A 20,015-nucleotide genomic window follows, 5' to 3' on the forward strand; every position below is an offset into this window, starting at 1 on the left:
TGGCTCTGAGGTGCTGAAGAAGTGGAGAACACGAGGTTCGAAGTTTGATGCGTATAGAAAAATACAAGCGGAAAGTTTTACCTTCGGGTTAAAAAACAGTCATACGATGCATTGGCAAGTCAGGTATGCGCGGTGCCTAGTTAAGAACACGAAAGCTTTTGGGCGAGCACAAATAAAAACTAATTAAATTAACAACAAAGTTAGCGTGGAGATTCGATATACCTTTTATGTAACAAACTTATGAGTGAGCGTAAGGTCTTCGACGGTGTTTGTTCTTTCTGCTATTTGATGCACTTCGAGAAAAGCTGCGCGAACTTGCTGCGTAGTACACAATAACAGTGTGAGGTACTTTCAACTAAATCAGCAAATCACATTCTTCAAAGGCGTAATTTTAGTCCCTGGAGCAGCAAGCGTAAGGTGCGAAGTAAAAACAGCATAAGAATAATGGAACCTTGTAATATAAACGCCTCTAAAAGTGAAGCAGTAAAATACAGGCACACGAGGCTTGTCCCGTCGTCTTCTTTTCTTGTGTCCCTGTTCCTGCGCTGTTTTTTTTTTTTTCAAGAGATTTCACGATGCACCCCTTTTTGCGTAACGGGGTGCGGAGTCCGATGTAGACAGTAACCAATAACGGCACTTCCGTTGAAGTACAGCCAGATTTTTCTCGAAGAAAATCTGAGACTGCATATTGTAATAGTTATTTTCCTTATCCATTCTTTCCCGTCTTCTTCGCCATTGGTCAAATGATGCCTGAGTTCACATATTAGTGTCGTGAATGATGCTAGCGAATCACTGCTTAATACGGCACGTTAATGCGAGAAGTTTACGGCAATGGCTGGAGCGTACGTGTTACTCGTTGTCAGCTGATCACAAATAATCCGTTCAATGTAACGGCGATAACCGGCCCAGAAACTAGACTGCCACTTACCCGTGCCACCGAACGTCTTTCGCACTGTTGAAGTGGTCATCAAGTTCTTTTCCTGAAGGGCGTCGGCGACAAAACCACTGACCACGACGGAAACCATCATGAGGAAGTACGGAATCTCCTTGGCGTACCGGACCTGTGAATAAAAATTCGTCTGAACTCTGTAATATCGCGTTAAAATTACTGGACTAAAAGAAGGACCTCTGAAATAAAACAGAATAGCACAACAATTATTTCCTAAAATTCGAGCGTTTTGTAGGCATTATGGTGGCTTCGCCAACGGACCTTTCGAACCATCGTGCGCCTACCAGGGTTTCATAAACAGGCATATTTTCTTTCAAGATCCGACTTTCGGAATGGCTCTGACAACATTTGATAGACCTTTGTGTCTTCTACAAACTCCGTCTGCTCAGAGTCCATTTTTTAGACAAACTCTCGTTAAACCCTCGGTTCGAGAGAACTTCGATTCAACAAGACTGAAGCTTGCCTCTCTTGTCCCATCTTCAAAGCGACGTGACATGTGGTCCTTAGCTCTTGCTCCTAATCGTTAAACAGATGACGTGGAATCCATTTCCGATATAAGTGCTTGCTTTATTCATGGAGCTCAGACCCAATACCCAACTGTGCTGCCCCGCGAATGATTGGGGGGAGGGGGGGGGGGGGGATAAAGAGGCGAAGCACTATGCAAGCAGAGTCGGAAATAGTTACTGTTCGCTCATCGACCGAGAACAGCAGCATTTGCCTTACTTGTTGCTTTTTATTTCTTGAATATTGAGGACAATGCAGGCTCCAGACAGGATCAATAACAGGCAAACCAAGTAAAATAAAAGGTCGAGCTTCCCAGAATGAATTTTTATGGCGACATGGTAAAGCTTACTCAAACATCTTCCAGGAGAGAGCAGAAACCAGGAAAGGGTCAAAATACGCGCACAATGTTCTAAGTTTATTCATGACCTGGTGATATTCCTCGTCCGTTTGTGAACCGCGCTGTTCCTAGGAATCTATCCGATCGATTCGCAATGTAACTAGGCTCATGAATGCAGAGCTCTGAATACGCTTTCCGAGCTGCTTCTTCGGAAGAAACAGTTCCTAAATCAGTGCGTCTAACCTTGTGTTTGGCGCGTGATAGCCATAGTTGCTTATGCGCCATAAAACCCCATATAACTAACTAAATCAGTGCGGTTCTATGGAATCGGTGAAACGTCAATTGCAAGAAGTGCAAGGCAGGTTTAGACCTCGACAGCCCTGCAACCTTCATATTGAATGAACAGCGCAAAAAAACAGAGTGGCAAGAAGAAAGGCGGACATAGGACGAGCGCTGATTCTAAACTAAGACTTTATTCGCAAAAATTTGTCATTTATGAAAGGAACATTTAAAGATCTGCACGTGATAATACCGGATGAAAAAATATAAAAACCGCACACAGATGAACGCCGCGCTCTTTTTTTTTTTTTTGCGCTGACCATTCAATTTGAACCTTTACCAACTTACCCAGCTCAACATTCCGCTTGCAACCTCTCCAACTCCCTCGCATTTACTTTTTTTTTTCTTTCTTCAGCTTAGACAGGAGCGTCAGTATCTTCGACTGCGTAACTTGCTGCTATAAGCTGCAAATTTTGCGGTAGTTACCAAGCCCATAATATTGCCTACTCTTCGCCACACACTACTGCAGTAGTGCTTTCCACAACGCTGTCATTTCAGTCACACATCAATTGCGGAATTTGTTGGGTCCACAATAAGCTGCGGTCTATCACTTTTGAAAGCTTTTCCAATTCAGTAATCACTAGCGGCGCGCTTTTTATCGGAATTTGGGAAGTAATTATCGAGGTAAATGAGTATAACGAAAAAACCGCGGTTTCAGTGTTGTAGTCAATTTTTATTTGCACCGAACGCAGCCGTTACCGCTCTATTTGTATTCGTATGACGTGTCGAAGCGTAGCAGGCAAGAAGGGTCGACAGGATATGGAACATGGTAGCCTAATTCGTAGCTTTCGTTTTATACAACACGACCCTTTACCGAGGTCTGCAACGCGTTGTACAATTGCCAAATGAAGTTACTAACGGTTCTTTTCTCGAACGAAATGTGGGCCAAACTTTCAAGGCAAGAGACTAGTTCGGTCGTATGAATAACAAAAGGCTGAGGAAAGCATGCGAATTTAACGCTTAACAAAAGATATGAAACCGTAGCACACTTACTTTTTTTTTGCGAAGTCGGAATTAAGTAATAAGGGAGTAATTACTCATTGGCATCCACCAGAGCGCAGCCATACGGCTACAAATGAGTAATGAGTAATTACGCCAATGAGTAATTACTCCCTTATTACAAATCTACTCCACCTTGGGGGATTCCCCTAAACATTTGACCAACACGGATTAAGTATTGTTCCACACCGTAGCAACGCTTTCTAATCGATTTCTTGCTATCATTCATTACAGAGCCTCTTTCCCAAAATAAGTAGCAAATATAGTCGCCGCAAGGTCTTCATTTCTCCAGCTCTCGTCCACAAAAAATACCGAACAACCAACAGCACAGAAAAAAAACACTCTGCAGCGTCCGTCACCCAGTTTCGTTCCTGCCCCAGCCCGCAATCCCAGCGCACTCGTCCTCGGCAGGCAAGCAGCTCACGCTCCTCTAGGAAGCAGTAGCAGCAACTTAGTCACTGCAACGTGAGCACCATGTTCCAGCCACGCGCCTCCTCCCCGGTCAACTTCGCTTCCACCTTTCCCGAAAATTCTGGGGAGCGCATCACCAAGCTCGGGAGCAAGACGAATGGCGGGCTCACCTCGTCGTTGTAATACCACTGCACGATGTGGAGGAGAGTGTTGTAGGTCCAGGTCCTGCCGAACGAGGCAAGAAGTATGGCCCACACGGGTCCCGACGACAGGATGGAGCGCATCGGGATGCCGGTCGGCTGCTGCTCGGGAAACGCGAGACGGAAGGGAAGGGAGAAGAGGGAAGGCCATTAGGGAAGACCCTTTCCGCCGACTTTAATTACCTGGCCCGGTCGTGTTCGCCTCTCGTCTTCTCTGCTCCTTTAGCTGTGCGCCTCTTGTTCTTCATTGCACTTATACTTCCTCTATCAGTAACACAGCCTCTTCACCCTACCCTTTGTTCCCTAATGCAAGTGCTTAGATTAAAAGCTTGTTTACTTCGTTTCTTTTTATATCTACACGCCAGGCCTGATCAATACAAGGTGGAAGTGCAGCAAGTTTACGAGCAGAAATTCGACGAAAAGCGACCAGCTATTCTGCCCTTGTTCGAGTTCCTTTATTTCCTTTCCCCGTTCTTTTACTCCATCCCTAGGTGAAAAAAAAGGGGGAGTGAGAAGAAAACACTCACCGAAAATGGAATGTGCTCCTGCGTCTGCAGCGAGTCGATGATGTAAATCTTCTCCCTCGTCGACACCCCGGGGTGTTTGGCGGGAGACTCTGAGATCAGCAGGAACCACGGCAGCACCCAGAGGATACCCAGCATCCCTAACCGAAGAGTGTTCATGAGTTTATTCTTATGCACCGTGTGTGCTGCTTGTGCTGATACTTTTTTATTTCCATGCAGCACTGCGAAAGGTGTGCGCAAGGTGTCGCAGATTAGCCGTGCCTCATATACGGTTCAGCAAGAAATACGTGCTTCATTCGAGTTCATTCAGTGGTTTAAGTCTTTTTAGGGGAGCGCTGTGTGGAGTTCTAAAGTTATTTTTTTTAACAAAGATCCAGTTATGAGCATGAGGTAACACGTTGAACTTCCTATGCTGGGTACCCTAGAGAAGCCGCTAACTACGCTATCTATGAGTAAAAACTGATAACTTGCTCGTTTTTATCCTTAGTTTCTGGTGAAAGGGAGAGTAATGGTTATATAAAAAAACAGAGAGTTCGGCTCCAACTGCGGTGTCCGCTACTCTAAATCCTTGGCGTTGTTTAAGCAATGTGGAAGTATATAAGAAGTATGGAGATGAAATGTATTCCCAAAGAAATAAAGATTGGGTATGGGATAGCCAGCCGGCTGTCCCGAAATGCAGTTAAGTAGTTACTACTGGATCGAGAAATTAAGATGTGGCTTAACAAGGCAGTTACTTGATGCTCGTCGGTAACAGGATAGTTCCTTTAATACTCTCTCTTTTATCGCTGCAAGTCAGTTAGGTGAATATATTTGTGCTTCTGCTAAATGGTCTAGTATCTGTCCGAAAAAAGTTTGCTGCCACCAAAGCTTTCTACCAGGCATCTATTTTCTGGGTTATGCTTTAACATTGGCCGAATTACAGAACGCTCTCAATGTAGAAACAGTCACAACACAGTCACAAAACTCTGCTCTTATTGGTCGGCACTGACCGCGGTCAGGACAGGGTAATTCGGCGCCAGTTCAACTACAACATTCTGTGGCGCGTCTTAGGAAGCTGGTTCAGGTATTTCCGCTTTTTGCTTTCCGTGCGTGTAGCTCCGTTTTTTAATACAATTCGCAGAATGCTGATACAAATTTCTGCCTGATCCTCCGCATCGTTGTGTAGAAAGAAAAACAAAATAGCAAGAAGTTAATTGCAGCATTGCTAACAAATAGTGCGTGCTTCTGCAGAAAACTGATAAACTAATTGGTTTTGGGCACACATGTTTGCTTGAGAATTGTGGTAGTAAATTACGTGTGCGCTTAGTACTTTTATGTAGAAGCCAGAGATGATTTTGTGATCAGTACAAGATTTTTAGGCACAAAAAACAAATAATCCGGAATTTGCGCACCGTGAAGGTAACAGTAAATGAGCTAGCGTGGTGATAATCAGATATTAAGAGTGCAAACAGCAAGCATTGATATGACACGTACCATCAGGTTATAGTAGCTAGAACATTAGCTATATAGGCTCTGCATGTCTCCATAGAGAACAAAAAAGCAGGGAACTTCGAATTTGTAGTTAGAAAACCTAGTAAATGTCGTGGTTAAAGTCCGCGTTTGAAGCAGTTTTCTACGCATATTTTTTGTTCTCTAACTCTTCTTGAATCGAGAAGTTTGTCTCAATCTCAATAATGCCTTTCAGAAATTGGCTTCAATTAAGACTGATCTTCACATAACTAAGAAAAGGGTGCAACCCTGACCGCAAGTTATTACAAAGCAGAATATGGTGCAATGCGCAGTTTCAGTAAACACTAAAATCTGGGTAACCCAGAAAAAATCTTCACGTGAATTTCAATCGTCGTCGACTCTCGAGTGAACAGGCTATATATCGTCCACTCACCGTAGAAGTAGAGGCCTGCTGTTGAGCTGAAGAGGCTTTCAAAGACGGAGAACACTTGAAAACTTAGAAGGCTGCCAAAGTGTAGACCTGCCGGGAAAACAAGATGACGTGCTGTAACCGGAGCACTACATAACAGCACCAACTTTTAACCTAATGCAATCTAACTCCTCAAACACTTAGTACAGTGTGACGGAAATTTTCTGCAGCTGGTGCCGGTAAAAAAGTTACCAAAATTAAATGCAGAACATGTCCACCACTTGGGACAAACAAAACTCGCCCCGCCCGTTCATTTCATTTAACAAATTTCAAGTAAATGTTACCACTTTACTTCAGTGCCTCACTTTTTTCTTTTAGTGTCACATCCTACCAATCCAATATCGCCGTTGAGTTCGCGACTATTTCTTTACTCATGACATCCTTTTTCGCTCAATCTGTGCGCAAGCTCCAAGCGACCGCAATGAAATTAGCTCGAGTGTCGTCTCGGCGTCCATATTCATTTTCTATTTCGTTTACGACGATGGCGGTTTCTTCCAAAAAGGAACGGAAGGAAAAAGAAAACGGCAAAAGAAGTGTATGGGTGGTGTGTGTGTGTGCGGGGGGGGGGGGGGGGGGGGGGGAATTAGACAAACACATGCTCTCACTTCTTCAGCCTCTGCGCTGCTAATTCTTTTATCGACTGACATCTGCATTAGCGGCCCTTTTGTTCGAGAAGAAACCAAAAAAGAAAAAATACAGGAATAGATTTGTTTTAGTCGACCGTACCGTTGTTTTAGCCGTCGCACTTCGGCCCTTATTCGTCGGTGGCTCTCAGCACCACAGAGCTTCCACGGAGGAGACAAAATATGACAAAAACCTGGGTCGACGGTTCGGCATAGCAACTAGATTTCACAATTCCATCTTCTTCGCTCTCAGCCTCTGCAGTCTGTTATTTCTTCTTCTTTTCTTTCAAATCATTGTTAGCGTAGGAAAGAACACTGAAGTCTGAGCCCCCCCCCCCCCCCTCTCTTAAAAAAAAAAAAACTTATTTCGCTTGCTTGCATAACAGCACGCAGGGAACAGCGAACGTGGCACCAGGATACGCGTTCATCATCGATCATATAAAATAACAATAAAGGAAACGTGATTGATAGAGAACATCGCTAAGGAGCCTGAAGTGTTGCTCTTACGCATAGAAAAGCGAAAATATACGAAATACCAGAAAAACATTTCAGAGAGACCACTTTCTGAAGAGCTACTGCCGACGTCGAGCTTTAGACCCTTGAGCTTATGCTCAGGGTATAATAAACTGAGCGCCCAATATGCCGCTGACATTTCGCGAACCAGGCCGTTCGGTTCTTGAGCGAGATGAAAGAGCTGCTCCTTAAGGACCGGAGACAGCAGCGCTGCGAGCCTTAAAACGTTCTCCAAGACACGCGCTCTCCAGTTTCGCAAGGAAATTGTCTTTCGAACACTGTGGAATGCAAAAACAAAAAAACCAGGCAGCATCACATATAAAGACCTCGTTCTAAATTAATTTGTAATCAAGCTCAAGAGACCGTATAGTAGGAACAAAATTTTGGCTGACGCATTTCCAGCAGCTTTTTTTTTCTTTCTTCTTGGTTAAATGTCGGCGACAACCTCTGACGTACGACAAAATTAAACTGGCGAGCAAAAATAGTTTTCAGTGCGGTGTGCTTCTACGAAGCACCAAGTTATCTGCTTAATTTTGCAGTGAACGGAGAGCAGTGTGAGCGGTTCGCAAGCGCAAAGATTCTTTATTCCATTAAAGGTAGCCCCTTTTAAAACTCTGCTATGTAGAGGGATGTCCAACCTGCTTCGGCTGCATTATTCGCACGAGGCTGTAAGTGAGAACGACACAGTGATCTAACTTCAATTGATTAACTTTTAAATAATTCAATCTTTACTGGTGTCAAGTTTTTTATGGTTACCTGAAATTTGCCTTTCTCACATCAAGATATCGTGATGAAACTGTCTTCCTGGGATAAAATGAAATATTTAATGAGTCGATTTATTGCATACCGAGAAGAAGGCGGACACACAAGGCAGACGCACTTTCAATTTGGTAGGGAATTACTCTTCAGAGGAGCAAAACGCTGATTTCTTTCGTGAACCATGAACAGATCCGTACAAACTATGCCCAATCTCACTAGTCCCTTGCAGCAGTGCCGAAACTGCGATGAGTGAGAGGCGACGTTCTGATTTTGCAAATTGTACTGGCAGTATAAAATGGGCACATGTGCGCATGGGGTGGAGTGCTTGAAAGCGAGTATGCACTAAACGCTATGTTAAATTGGACCCTAAGGAACACTCGCGTTACATCCGCCATTTCCCGAGTTAAATTGATTTTTTAGCACAGCGGCGAACTTAGAAGCAAGACCATTCGCTTCAGAGTGAATTCGTCGTTGTTACTGGGTTTTTCATTATATTCACTGGTCAAAATGAGGCATCGGGCTTCCTTTTTGTCTCGTCTCATTTAGAGCAAAATCTATGAGCGATAAATTTGTTTCATTTTTTTTTTATTTGAGTGCCGCTTCTCCCGCTACTAAGCCTAAAGAAGAATATAGCCATATTGACAAAAATGGCTTCTCTTCTAAAAACCAGATGGCACCATTAGGCTGAAATAATCCATGCGTTTTCATTTGATACGAGGGTCATCCCAAAATTAAGGTCTAGAGTTATTTTATAAATCGAAAGAAATGTTTATTTTAAGCAATTTGCAAACAAGTTAAACGCAGACCGTTCTTCTAATTTTTCACATAATCGCCGTTGTGGTCTATGCATTTTTGCAGACGCTGGGGCAGTTTTTGTATGCCCATGTCTTACCAGCTCGCCGCCATGCCGTTGAGGAAGCGTTTCACCGCATCTTTCACTTCATCACCGTCGGTGAAGCGCCTTCCAGAGAGATGTTCTTTTAGTTTTGGAAACAAGTGGTAGTCACTTGGTGCCAAGTCCGGACTGTAAGGCGGGTGGCTGATGACGTCCCATCCAAACTGTTGCAGGAGTGCAACGGTTTGGCAGGCAACGTGGGGCGAGCGCTGAAGGTCGTGTAGAAGACTCACGCCCTTGCCCAGCATTCCTCTTCTGCGATTTTTAATCGCACGTCTGAGTTTATTAAGCATCTCACAATATCTGTCCGCGTTTACTGTGCTGCCAGGAGCCATGAAGTCTACCAACAATACCTTTTTCGGTCCCAAAACACAGTTGCCATGACTTTACCGGCAGACTGTGTTCGCTTGAATTTTCGAGGCTTGGGCGAAGAGGAGTGCCGCCACTCACGTGATTCTTGTTTGGTCTCAGGTGTGAAGTGGAATCCCTAGGTTTCGTCACCCGTAAAAATGGAACCTAAAAAGGTATCCTTTTCACCTCCATAACGTCGAAGAAATAGGCGGGAAGAGTCAACGCATTGGCGTTGATGGTCGTCTGTGAAAATTCGTGGAACCCATCTTGTGCACACCTTCAGATATTTCAACTTTGCTGTCAAAATCCTATGAATAGTGCTTCTAGAAACGCCAGGAACCAAAATTCAAAGTTCGTCGAGTGTGATCCTCCGATCTTGGCGCACCATTTCTTCGACCTTCGCGACTCTCTCATCAGAAATTGACTGTCTCCCGCTTCTTTCTTCGTCGTGAATTTCAGTACGACCAGCAGCGGACTCCCTACACCATTTGCGGATGTGTTTAACATCCATGCACGACTCTCCGCGCACTTCCGTCAACTGGCGATGAATTGCGATTGGTTGACAGCCTTTTGTGTTCAAAAATCGAATAACTGTGCGAACTTCGCACCTGGCGGTAGCGACAAGCGGAAGTTTAATTTCAAATTGCTGCCGTGCCAAGACTGACAGTCCCTTTCGCGCTGAGTCATGGCTTGTTTGGAAGACGGGGAACAATGAACGCAGCAGTATGGCGAGCAGCCATGCAAATATTTTTCCTGAGGCCGCAGCCTTTTGAAGACCTTACTTTTGGGATTACCCTCGTATGTGACACACAGCGTAACGTCCCGCAAAATGATTTCGTTTAGCCTACGTCAGTGTAGCATACGCCAGGAATACATTAATATAAAACTGCCTAATGTTCCTTCAATGTTCGGCATGTAGACATTGTCTATTCGTACTCTTTTTTCCTTCAGCCATACCTGCATAGGCCGCGAGCGGACGACAAGCAGACGAAGAGGCATAGCGGAATACGTTTAATGCACTCTCCTGATTGACTGAGGAGGTCCCTAGCTTCCACAGTAATCCAAGAAACTTACGAGATGGCGTAAATGTCAGTGCAGTTTCAAAAGTCATGCTTCGATCAGCAAGGCGTGAGAGGAGAAGTGCATCTAAGGATATAAGATTCAGGATATGTTGCAGACATCCTTCTTGCGTCATGGTACAACAAAGAATAATGGTTCACAAGCTTCTGCACAATGATGCTCCCCAACCGGCTTTACATTGTATAGCTTTTGTCACACTTAGAACGAACGCCTTTGAAAAGGTTTTTCGTTTATACGACTCACGACACGAGTTTTTTTTTTTTTTTGTCATTGTCACGCGCTAGCTAGCCTTGTTTGATTTAATCCCGTGACTGTCGACGTTCCTCGAGCTTGTTTATATTAACTGCGTCGCGCTTGTTTGTAACAAGTGTGACGAAGGTTTTGCGCTGTTTTAACCGCGATCGCTGTGGGGCCAGACGACCCGATCTATTGCGAACAGGTGCAGAAAGCTCGCTCTATCCCTTCCTCCGTGCTAATGAAGGTGCATGCAGCAGTTCTGCTAGGAACATGGCCACGTCCATGGAGCGCTTTTCGGCAAGGTCCGTATACTGCGAATCACTCACCGAGCCAAGTATACACGCGGCGCGAATGATACTGCTGCGTTATTCCCTTATAAAAATGGTCCGTAGACAGTCTATATAGTTTTCATAGACTCTATTGCCTTCCTATAGATAATCGTTTTGTCTATTCATAGTCTATAGACAAAAGTCTACTAAAAGTGTGTGGCGATAAATTTTTGAATTGTGTATAGACTGTCTATAGCAATTGTATTGCCTATAGGCTGTCCTCTAGGATTTGTCTATTGAGAGTCTACAGATGAAACGGAAGCTATGGACAGTCTAAAGGCTGTCTAAACACATTTTGTAAGGTTTGTTTCCAAGATCATGCGTCACGCAACGGGAGCTCTGGATTGTGGTAAAGATCTGTCTTCGGCTCGTACATACGCACAGTAGAAAGCACAGAAGAAAAGAGGAAAGAAGAGAAGATAGGAGGAGAGCAGAACAGAACAGAGGAGAACAGAATAGAGCAAGGCAGGCAGACGAGAACAGACAGAGCAGAGAAGAGAATAGACGATGAGAGAAGAGCATAACAGGCCAGATCAGAGCAGAACAGAACACAGCAGGGCCGAGCATAACAGAGCAGACCAAAACAGAGAAGCGAAGAGCAAAACAGAAGAGAGGAGAGCAGAAGAGAGGAGAGGAGAGAGGAGAGGAGAGGAGCGGAGAGGAGCGGAGAGGAGAGGAGCGGAGATGAGATGAGATGAGATGAGAACAGAACAAAGCAGAGCAGAGAAGAGCAGAACAGAGCAACGCAGAGAAGAGCAGAACAGAGCACAGCAGAGAAGAGCAGAACAGAGCACAGCAGAGAAGTGAAGAACAGAACGAAACAGAGCAGAGCGGGGCAGGGTAGGGCAGGGCATAGAAGAGAATAGAAGATAAGAGAAGATGAGAGCAAAACAAAACAAAGTGGAGAGGAGCAGAACAGAACAGAGCTGTCTACGTGAGCGCTGAAACGAACGATCCTGTGCGTGCTTACCTGCGTAACCAGCTGTGAACATCCGCGTTCTCTCCAAAGGCGGTGCCCAGTACCGTAGTAGGCTGAAGAAGGCCGGAAATGTTAGGCCCTGAAAATTAAATCACGACCTTCAGACGGTGGTGATTTGATACTCCTTCAGAGTTCGGCCGCTTCCGGACGGCTTAGGTTACCACTACAATAGCAAAACCAAGTTTATCCGGATATTGTTGCCTAGTCAGGTATACAAGGAACCCTCGTTCACGGACTGTTCGTTTTCGTGCATGAAAGCAGCGTCTGCAGCTATGTGAAGTCTAAACATGCCACTCTGTTAGTTTTCGGAGAATACAATTATACAATTTTCCGCTTCATTTCATTCGTTATTCACGTTGATATGCACCAAATCATCGCTAGCAGACGTTCTGTCTAGAGGTACTGCGGTTTCTAAGAGCCTCAAACCTACTTTTGTTTGCGGCCACCCACAAGAGTATTGGTAAATGCACGGATGAAAAAAAATTTGCACACATGTGGATGCGTGTGTTGGTCAGGAGGATCAAAACTGGAGTTTAGAATGATATAACTGCCCCTCTAAGCTGTAAGCATGTGCTCTTTTACTGTAGTCTGAATTAACTCAAGATTCTTGCGGTATGCTGTATCAAGTGAACGTATTTTTTAACAAACGAATTTATTACATTTGATGCATATGCAGGCATCTTTTTTAAAGCTATTTGTAGTAAAAAAGAGGGAGCTGAATGTAGACGCTCTTTTCTCTATCTCTCTTCATAATGTATGCTGCATTTGTATTCTCATAAAACGAGGAACAGTGAAAAGAGGAAGCACTGGTTAGGCAGTGTCCCGCGGCGTGTGTCAGTACTTACGTCTGAGACCCCTTGCAGGAAAAGCAGGGACACCAGGAAGATCTGGTGGACTTGCATCACTCCTGCGACCACCAGGTGTAGCGAAGAGTCCAACAGTATGGCCGCCGCGAAAACGCTGCGAGGTGGGGAACACATACAAAATATGTTGATTACAAGAAAAAGTTTAACAAAGGATAACACTGGTTGAACGTTTCCGATAAATTTTCATCCATGGAAAAAGCCGTTAATGCATGGTTTTTATTGGTAATATGTAACTTTCTTCAAAAACTTTAATATGTTTCCGAATGGTCAAAGACAGTAATTTTAACCAATACAGCGGAAATAATGGGAGAAACTTAAACTGGCAGTCAAACGAGATAGGCCCCGTTGAAGTGAAAAGTCAAAGCCAACTTCTTTTGCCTACTTTGCGATAGTGCGAATAATACAGACACGGCCCGACTATACGTCCTGTAGTGATCAAGCCGGATTAAAGAAGGTAACTACCACTTGCTTTGGCGTGTTTACTACTACATCTGTACTTCAACGAGACGCATTCGTTCACACCGGTCTCTGGTCGCGAGAATAGACGTTGGAGCACCATGCATACCTGTTGGCGTGGTACTTGTACGAGAGCGCCGACCCAATCACGTGACCTATGAAGAGCCCCCACGTGAAGGACGACTGGAAGGAGCGGATGAAGTCCGTCGTCCAGTTCCCGCTGGACGTGTCGTTGTTAAACATCTGCACAGAAGCCAAGACAACACGTTGTGGTCGTTTCTAAATTCGTTTTTTTTTTAGATGAATGCTTAACCAATGATCGAATTTTATGCACTGAAACATGCTAAAGGAAGTTTCTTTTACACCGCAAGCTGCTCGTTCATACAGCTTCTAACGGTGACTTCCTTCTTTACTTATTTATTCCAGCTTTCTTCCTTTTGAGAGCGCGCATGCAACGTACGCTTTGCTGTTGATGTGACAGGTATTTGTATCAAATGCTCCACATGGCAAAAATCGTTTGTTCAATACATTTCATTATCAGCCACGAGCATTACGAGACATGTCTGCTACATGTTGCGGTTGTGCCCCTGCAGGAAAATTGATTCCGAACATTTGATTTTTACAACTCCACCAACCATTGTCGGTAGTACATGGGATGGTGGAACGAAAATAAAGACTTGGTATGAAACATTTACTCGAAGCCAGTCGGCATTCACACACCAGCTACATATCGGCGTACCAGCTAGAATTTCAACTCTTCTTGGCAATCTGTACCGAGCAAATCAGCATATAAAGCATTTAAATAAAGATGTAACCAGCTTTAACACCGCAGAAAACTTCTTCCTTCTTATTTTGTAGGCTTCTGTACGCTGTCTTGTCGCATTGAAGGGTTTAGAGCTTATCACTGCACTTTGTTCTAAAGTTAAATAAAAGGGTAAGACTGCGCGAATAAAACAAGACCGGAGACATAGAAACGAAAACGGCACCACGGGTGCGGGTGGTCGTCGGAGAGCTGGTTCTAGAGAAAGAGACTTCCACCAATCATTGTCCTATACGTTTCATTGCAGTGGTTAGTTTCCATGGAGCAAACTACGCGTTAGCTACTTCCGCTGGTAACAAAGGTGCGAAAATCATTTCGGCTCATTACTTTTTCCTCTTTTATTCCGTTCAAGGAACTCAGTAAGCAGTATGCCAGACACTAAAGGAGTATTACTGCAGGTAAACAAATATTCAATAAGACCCCCCCCCCCCCCCCCCCCCCCCCCCCCATTCTCGTTCCATTTCTGCCATCTCTACTTAAATAATGGCATCATACAAGAGTGGAGAAGAAAAGAGCAAATCTGTTTCTATTCCCTCTCTCCTAAACATCAGCCACAGGCAGAGGGTACACAACCCTTTCTTGTTTTTCACCTTTTTTCTTTCTTTCTCTTTCTTTTCATCGTCTCATAATGGGAGTCCGCATATGTCTACCTTCCAGTGGGCCTCCCTCTGCAGGCTGTAGGCGGCCTCGACGAAAGACCTGCGGATTCCGGCGGCCAGCGAGAAGCCCACGAACACCATGGAGACGAGGATGCAGCGCTTGGGCCACGCCTGGAGTCCCGGCGTGCGGCCTATCCACAGCCGCTGGGCGCCCCGCCGCAACGGCGACAGGGGCCCGCCGCCGTCGCCGCTCCCTTCACAGCACGGCATCGCCTCGGCGGGAGTTCACCCTGCGCGGTTGGAACCGAGTGATCAGCGCACGCAGAGACTACAGAAATCTCCATGTCATGTCCAACATTCCTGGGCAAATATTTTCAATATTGAAAAAGTGTAAGGTACTGATATAGAAATATTGAAGGTAATGGTCTATTCTTCTGATATGTAGCAAAATCTTAGTTTTCTAGTGTTTTCAACTCTCGCATCGTGAAGTTCGGACTGCCATAGAAAACCAACGGGGAGCGCTTTTGACGATGGCAATAACGTTAATGGCAAAAAATTTCAAGCCTGCCGACGGGAGATCTGCGAATATATGATTGTTACAGTGAAATCTTACAATATAAGAAAAATTTGCTTCCATAAACTCTTTTCCGTTCAAAAATGCTTCTGTCCAAAATTGTTGGGTATATACAGCCCTATGGTGCCACCTTCTAGCAGGCTGTGAGCGATCCTGTAGTGACTTGTGTTTGGAGAAGAATAACACGAAATTCCTTTAGTGTTAGCGTTTCAAATCTTAGGTTTGTCATGGCGGTGCGAGTTTTCTGTGTCCAGCTTAGGAAAGTTCGTCGTTATTTAGCCAAAAAAAAAAGCGACAGAATCATGCCCAAAATGCGACAAAATGTTTTGTCGTTTTGTCGGAACGATAGATTTTTTTTTTGTAGCATTATGGTATTTTTTGTATGTTACTACAAAAAATTTTAGTTTTTACTTCAAGTTCATGCCCAAATATATTACAAAAATGTGTTGTGATGACAGAAAATCTTCTATTGTGTTTTTCGACTGGGTATAACCTGGAGAAGTGTCTTTACTCAGCTGTATTTTGGAGAATTCATCTTTTACTTTAGTTATCACTAGTCTTACTGCTATACCATAAAGAATAGCCAGTAGCCCGGCCATTAGGTCAAGGGGTCAAGGCATTTTCGTTTCCCCCGAAAGCCCTGTTAGCTCTGGACATGAAATGCTGAAAACTTGTTTATTTGTTTTGACATACTGCAGCCTCGCATTAAGCTAAGGCAGGTTGAGATAGAAAGCAACTATGCACAAACACAAAACGAGCAGTTCACGTTTCAACAGCTGGTCCCCGTGGAAACGCCGTATGAACACGAAGGAAAATAAAGCAAGGCTACGCCCACACCACGGAGATAGAAGCATTGTGGCCCACACGCAGACGGTGTAAAATATCCTCAGATGCTATCGTTCATATTCTAGGTTAGGCGCTTCTAGTAAGAACAGTGTCCCTAATTCCCAAGTACTGAAATAGGCACAAAAATTTCAGTCACCTTGAGCTTTGTCTTATCTGCTAGCATCTAGAAAAACATCTAGAGAATGCAGAGAGTTTCCTCCGCGGCGGGCATTTCAGCGGGAACCACCGTCTAATTATTAAAGCTAACAATTCAGTTTCAGTTTCAATTTATTGCCAGTTTGGTTTTGCGGATGTTTATAGTCATCGCGATATCTAATTTCTTTTCGCGGTGCATTTTGCAGAGCATCAGCCTATGGCTGGTTACAGAGCTATGCTCATACATACCTCACAACGCTCATGGTCATATGGCCGGTCCGTTTCATGCTATCATGCACATGAAAAGTGCGGCAGCTGGTCAGCGGGGCCTCACGAACCTCTCTCAATCATTACTGAGTGCTTCTCGGGTTAGTATCTAAGCTCAAACTTCAATATAATAGCCTTCAAAAATTGCGCAAACATAAGTCTCGCCTGCGTAACGACCTGAACCAACGCAGTTCGCACGATGCAGTTCGCATAATTCACAGGACATGAACTTCAGAGCCAAGCTGTCGCTTGCCACATTGGTTCCAGCTGTAAAACATTTCGCACATGGCTTTTTTTTATTTTTTAGTTCCAGGTGCCGATATCCTGGACAGTCTCGGTAGCAGAACGGACCACACCCAACAGCCAACGCCAAGCAGGAATTTCTGATATGTGCGCGAAAGTGTATGGCGAACGTACAGCCCCACAACCGCTCCTTAATCATGCCTTTCCGCCGCATCTTTAATGCACAAAAGTTATCGACATCAACTGCCCAACGATAGCGGTCGTACATTTCTGCGCTCTCAGGCTGCGCAGCCGGGGAGAAACATTTTTCTCGGTCTTCACGCTACGACGACCTTGGCGCCAACGTTCACGTCAGCCCGTCACCGAAGTAAACAGTCCTATCCAAAATAAAAAAGCAGCGCGCACATCCGTTATTCGAGCCTCCGTACGAGTACCGCCAGTACGCGTTTTTCTCCATCGTCCGTCTCAATTCAGGCGGCTCGTGATAAGCGCCGCTTTCCATTCCAATCAACTCGGCCCCTCAAAGCCCGCCGCGCTGGGGTGCTTTATCGGCAGACCGCCCGCGCACAAAGTCGGCTACCACAATAGCGACTGAATGCGTAATACGAGGTTGCCTGCTTCTAACGCGCCAGCATTTGCGTACGGACGAACTCCCACTCGCCGTGGAAAGATGCGCTTGCGGTGCATAAAAATTTTGACTGAGCAGTGCCCAGATTAGAGGCACAAGAAAAATGTAAACTTGTAAGCAGAGCCATACTCTGCAACGTTGTTTGGCTTGCCCAACCTCAAAAAGTTACGTCACAAAAGTTTGCTGAATGGATTCAGCACACTAAAAAAAAAAAAGCCTACCAGATGCAAAATCAACGCAACAGAGAGGTACTGGAATGTAAATATATATATTTACTTTCATAACAGTTAAAGAACATTCGTTAACGTTGGCTATTCTTACCATGACATTTGATCAGTGTCTCGAAAGGCTCGCGACAACCCTGCGCGCGCAACGTTGCAAGATATAGCCTTCCTACCTTCCACGCCAATTTTGTTCGGGCAAAAGAATCAGAGTCGAAAGGTAGGGTGAAAACTGACACCCACTGAGGGAATAAAGTGTTGTCATGCGCCGAGTTGCCTTTAATGCAGCCCAGGCATCGCTTCCCGGAGCCAGTGACAAGAGAAGGAGGAGGAACATCCAGAGAGAGAGAAAGAAAGAAATCTGGTGCTCAACGCCGTGTCTGCTGTGCCGATTGAATCGGTGATTTACGTAACATCCGCCAATGAGCACGTGCATGTACGTAGGATAGCAGCACTCCAAGGTGCTCTAGAACACTCCGACTGCGAGACTGGCACCATCGTATTCCGCTTACGAAAGCGCTCTCTCTTTCTCTTCCTTTCTTTCTATCTCTCTATATATATCTACATAGTCAATGGTGTGGAAGGCGGATGCTTCATTTCGCGCAGAAACGTGACCCGTTCCAGCGCAATGCGCTTATAAATTTGTCTGCGTACGCGCAGCGGGGAAGAGCAGAGGTTGTGTTCGCGAATAACGTGCGCGCCATTCCCGTTGCTGATTTTTAGGAGGAAGGTAAAGGTAGGGAGCTCTCCCGACCGGTTGCGAGGGCGTCTTCTGCATCGTCGTGTCACGTAGCGCCCCCTGCAGGCGGATGGGGAATATGGGGAGCGACGGACGGTGGGGAGCGTAAACGCGAGCTTGATGAGGTGTTACAAAACCGCGCTACGCGAACGTCGCAGCGACTTTATCGCCGAGGGGGTGTATACACAGCCGCCTCACCGAATGAGGAGCGCGTGCCTAATTTCGTGGTATCTATAGAAAAGCTAATTCGGTCGGCATGCATAATGAACGAAGCACTACCCCGTAAATAGGTCCGTAAATAGGTCCGAAAAAGAAGGGGTTGGACGGAAATACACGTGACTGCGTGCGGCATGAGTGCGTCATTTTGAAGACGCAAGTGTTGGAGTTGATTACTGAAGAGCATGGCTAAGGGAGGTTGCGAGTCTAGCGCTGCTATCACGCGCCTAACGCGCCGCGCGGCCTCCGCGCTGAGTGGAAGACGACGACGAAGCGGCGGTGGGCTCTCGAGGCGCGCTAGGCGCGTGGCAATATGAAACTGCAATTATACCTTATCCATCTTGCAAAATTTTAGCGCGAAAAACACGGACAGAATATGCAGTACCTTATCCATTTCATCTAAACAGTACAATGGTCAATGGTCAATAGTCAATGGTTTACGGTAACGACGTTGCGGCGATATATGCTGTGTTAACTGGCGTGGTTAGATGTGACATTTCGCTGGGTAACGGTAACAGTTAGCCTCATTCAGCAAAAAATAAAGAATGCTTCGAGTATTGTGAAAAGAGCTGCAATCCTTGTCAATAAGGTTCTAAGATACAATCTGAAAAAAGAAAAAAGGTAAACATAGGTGTGTGATCTATTCGTTCACGTCGTGGCTGAAGTGGCCCTTTCCGCATTCAATACACCTCTGTAGTTTTTACAACAGTTCCTTAAGCCTTCACTGACTGATCGGTCATTCGGTCGGTCGACTGATTTATCGACTTTTTTGATTGATTTTTACATTGTAAAGCAACGCTGGGCATCAGGACACAGGCTGCAGTGGAAGTCTCTAGTTTAATTTTAACCGTATGGATGTTTTAACCTGCACCGCATCTGTAGTATACAAAGATGTTTTAGCATTTCGCTTTTATTTAAGTTTCGCCTCATGGACTATAGGGTCGAACGCGTGTAACCGTGTTCAGAACCTGCACGCCGCAACTAACCAACTTTAGTAAACTATGCCATTCTCATGCGAAATGTTTTTACCGGCATTTTGTTGAAGTTGCTACCGTAGGCACGTGAAAAACTCTCTTCAGGGTAATTCCGCAGCTTTTTTGCGTCAGGTCCATTCCCTGTCATTAATTGGAAAAATAAACATTCATACCCAACGTAAGACCCTGGGTTCACAAGCCGCTTGGTTGGTCCTAACTTTAGCCATGCTCGATACGGCAACTATGGGCTCAGATAATCCCACGCCGTGGTTCACAGTAGCGCTCGTGTAAGCTCCTCATGTTAGGCGGCATGCTCACGTAGTCGACAGTTCCACGGATATCCGTCTGATCAGGCACTGTGATCCGATAGTATCTAACCAGAGTAGAAAAAAAGAAAGACGTTTCGAAACCTGTCTTTCCTTTTCCCTGTTATTTATTTATTTATTTCGGAATACTGTCAATCCCATCTTAGGATTTTTACAGG

At 45.1% G+C, this 20,015-nt stretch overlaps 1 protein-coding gene across 3 annotated transcripts in view; it reads right to left on the bottom strand.

Moving 5' to 3' along the window:
• Positions 1-20,015, bottom strand: part of LOC149371492 (vesicular glutamate transporter 3-like) — a 78,646-nt gene that overhangs the window by 5,236 nt on the left and 53,395 nt on the right. For all 3 annotated transcript variants that reach the window (XM_089565726.1, XM_089565724.1, XM_089565725.1), the window contains exons 2-9: positions 14,740-14,978; positions 13,379-13,512; positions 12,793-12,907; positions 11,939-12,026; positions 6,146-6,232; positions 4,267-4,403; positions 3,710-3,841; positions 929-1,061 (exon numbers count right to left, since the gene is read on the bottom strand). In XM_089565726.1, the coding sequence (XP_089421852.1) occupies positions 929-1,061; positions 3,710-3,841; positions 4,267-4,403; positions 6,146-6,232; positions 11,939-12,026; positions 12,793-12,907; positions 13,379-13,512; positions 14,740-14,958 (1,045 nt within the window). In that variant the 5' untranslated portion in view covers positions 14,959-14,978. The remainder of the gene's footprint in view (positions 1-928; positions 1,062-3,709; positions 3,842-4,266; positions 4,404-6,145; positions 6,233-11,938; positions 12,027-12,792; positions 12,908-13,378; positions 13,513-14,739; positions 14,979-20,015) is intronic.

This window comes from Amblyomma mixtum, chromosome 1 (genome assembly GCF_055824585.1).
Source record: "Amblyomma mixtum isolate Tamu chromosome 1, ASM5582458v1, whole genome shotgun sequence".
Lineage (NCBI taxonomy): Eukaryota > Metazoa > Arthropoda > Arachnida > Ixodida > Ixodidae > Amblyomma > Amblyomma mixtum.